The following is a 3,241-nucleotide window of genomic DNA, read 5'->3' on the forward strand; positions in this document are numbered from 1 at the left end:
TACTGTAATAAACTGTGGTGCCGTTTTGGCATTTACAGTCATACACCGAAAAATCTACAGTTGTTGATTTGCGGTAAAAAAAAAAAAAAAACTGGCAGCAAATGCGCCAAAATTTTATATTTTTTTTATTTACGGTAAAAAAAAACTAATGTAAATTTTACAGTAACATTCTGGCAACTGAGCTGCCTTTTTTAAACCACAAAAACAGCAATACTGTTTTTCCATTTACAGTAATATACACTACATTTTGAGGTGAAATTATTGCAACTTACCATATTTTTTTTACATTTTAGTTTCCAAAAAAATCTACTAATATAATGCATGAAAAAAATTGTGTAATAATAGTATTCACCGTTAGAAGCGGCCCTCTGGGGCCAAACATAACTGCGAAGTGGCCCTCAGTGAAAACGACTTGGACACCTCTGGTTTAAACTGTTTTTAACTTTTTAACTGCCTTTTATCTAACAAATTGCTCCTAAGATAATTTGTATCTGCTCTTTTTATGTGCATATTTTACCTCTGTTTTAAATTATATATTTGAGTCTGTCCTTTGCCTGTAGTTCTTTTTTGTGTGTTTACTTGTTTGTGGTGTACAGCCCTCTGTTTTTCAACTGTGGTTGTTTTTAAAAGGCTTTATAAATAAGGTTGGTATCCTATTTATAATTTCATTATTACTATTTTTAATTAATCATTTATTTACAGTCTAATAAAAGAAAAAAGACACCAGTTTCACAATACTTAGCTGCCCTTTGGGGCCAAACATAACTGCGATGTTTTCCCTCAGTGAAAACGACTTTGACTGGTTTAAACTGTTTTTAACTTTTTAACTGCCTTTTATCCAACAAATTTCTCTTAAGATAATTTGTATGTGCTCTTTTTATGTGCATATATATGTATTTTACCTCTGTTTTAAACGATATATTTGAGTCTCTCCTTTGCCTGTAGTTCTTTTTTGTGTGTTTACTTGTTTGTGGTGTACAGCCCTTTGTTTTTCAACTGTGGTTGTTTTTAAAGGGCCTTATAAATACATTTGGTATGTTATTATTGTTATTAATAATGTTGATATAATTTTTTCCCCCATTTTTTTGTTTTGTATTGTGCTTTGTACATTTCTATCCTAAGTATTGTGAAACTGGGATTGCGTTGGTGTCTATTTTCTTTTATTAGACTGTAAACAAAATAAATGATTTATTAAAAATAGTAATAATGCAATTATAAATAGGATTTGAGCCATTTAATTTGAAGCCTAATTACACCCAAATAAGCCAACTTCACTTCGACAAATGCTGTATGATATATATATATATATATATATATATATATATCAATTTATTTATCTTCTACTGTTTTATCTGTTCAAACTGTGAGCCTGTGAAGTGTAGGACAGAAGTGTCCTTGAGGACTAAAGTGCAGCCGTCAGGGTTGATGCCTTGTTAAATAATCTGTCACCTGCGTGCTCTTTAATCATTATTAGCCGCTCTTATCAGATAAAAGGGGAATATAAATGCGGGGATCAGTGCAACTGTTGGAGAACCAGCTCGCGACCATGAACGCTGCGACAAGTTTACGAGTGCGTCTGCCGGCGTTGGTGCTGGTGCTGCAGGCAATCATCCTGGCTCTTTACGCCGTCTTTGTCACCTACGATGACAGCACCGACGCCCGGCTGCAAAACAACCAGACCGACCCCATGGACAACGCCCTGTACCGCGACTATCCCTACTTTGCCGACGTCCAGGTGATGATCTTCGTGGGGTTCGGCTGCCTGCTGGCCTTCTGCCGATTCTACGGCTTCAGCGGGATGGTCTTCAACTTTCTCACGGCCACCTTCGCCATCCAGTGGGCCATCGTCATACAAGGGTTCTTCCAGTTCTACCACCACGGACAGATTCACCTGGGCGTCCTCAACCTGCTGTACGCGGAATTTGCCTGCGCCGTGGTGCTCATCTCCTTCGGGGCCGTGCTGGGGAAGACCAGTCCGGTGCAGCTCCTGGTGATGGCCTTGCTGGAGATCCCTGTGTTTTCGGCGGTGGAGTGGGCCGTGTTGAAGTACATCCGGATCAACGACGCAGGCGGCAGCATTCTGATTCACCTGTTTGCCTGCTACTTCGGTCTGGGGGTGACGTTCGTGCTGTACCGGCCGGCCTTGAGGGACGGACACGCCAAAGAAGTCACCAGTTACCATTCCGACATCCTCTCAGTGTTGGGGACCTTGTTCCTGTGGGTGTTCTGGCCCTCGTTCAACTCCGCCCTCACCCTTAAAGGCGACGACCAACACAGAGCCATCCTGCACACCTTTATCGGTCTGAGTTCGTCCACTTTGACTGCTTTCGCTCTCTCCGCCGTCTTTAATAAGCGAGGCAAGCTCACAATGGCCGACATCCAGAACGTGACGCTGGCAGGTGGCGTGACAGTCGGGGCGTCAGTGGACATGATGATTTCTCCGTCGGCCGCCTACGCTTTGGGGATTATGGGCTGCACGGCTTGTTTCTTGGGATACAAGTACCTCAGCCCCTTTCTGGCACGCCACATGAAGATCCAGGACCAATGCGGCATTCACAATCTGCACGGACTCACCGGCCTCATTTCCTCCACGGCGGGGATCTGCGCCATCCTGATGGCCACGGAGGAGAGGTACGGTCCCAGCATGTACCAGATCTTCTCCCACCGGGCTCCACCGGATGGAGATCCAAAGCTCCTGGAGCTGCAGCAGCTGATTCCTGGACTGAAGCCCGGCTTGGGGCGCACGGCGCAGGAGCAGGCTCTGTACCAGGTGGCGGCCATCTTCAGCACCATTGCAGCTTCTACTGTCGGTGGGCTGCTGACCGGTCTGGTCTTGAAGCTGCCATGCTTGGCTTCTCCAGCGGACGAGGACTGTTTCGATGATGAAGTCTTCTTTGATTTGCCTTCAGACGTTAGTCAGGTTAAAATGATAAAGCCATGAAGAACCTGTGATTACGAGAGAGCATGAGTCGCGATCCTCCATGCCTAAAATGGGGGGGGGGTTTACATATTGTAAATGTGAATCATTCCACTTGTAAATGTTGACAATTCTCATATCTGTACATTACATTGTTGTATTTAATAAACTTGGTTTGGAAAAAATATACAGCCAGTCTCTTTTTTTTTTAACATAAATGAACATAGTAGGGTTGTCCCGATACCAATATTTTGGTACCGGTACCAAAATGTATTTCGAATGTATTTTCTAAATAAAGGGGACCACAAAAAATTTCATTATTGG

At 43.2% G+C, this 3,241-nt stretch overlaps 1 protein-coding gene across 1 annotated transcript; it reads left to right on the plus strand.

The window, feature by feature from the left end:
- The first annotated feature begins 1,546 nt into the window (after positions 1-1,546).
- Positions 1,547-2,941, plus strand: LOC133646406 (ammonium transporter Rh type B-like). The gene has a single exon (XM_062041767.1). The coding sequence runs from the start codon at positions 1,547-1,549 to the stop codon at positions 2,939-2,941; it is 1,395 nt and encodes a 464-aa protein (XP_061897751.1).
- Positions 2,942-3,241: the final 300 nt, after the last annotated feature.

This window comes from Entelurus aequoreus, linkage group LG01 (genome assembly GCF_033978785.1).
Source record: "Entelurus aequoreus isolate RoL-2023_Sb linkage group LG01, RoL_Eaeq_v1.1, whole genome shotgun sequence".
NCBI lineage: Eukaryota > Metazoa > Chordata > Actinopteri > Syngnathiformes > Syngnathidae > Entelurus > Entelurus aequoreus.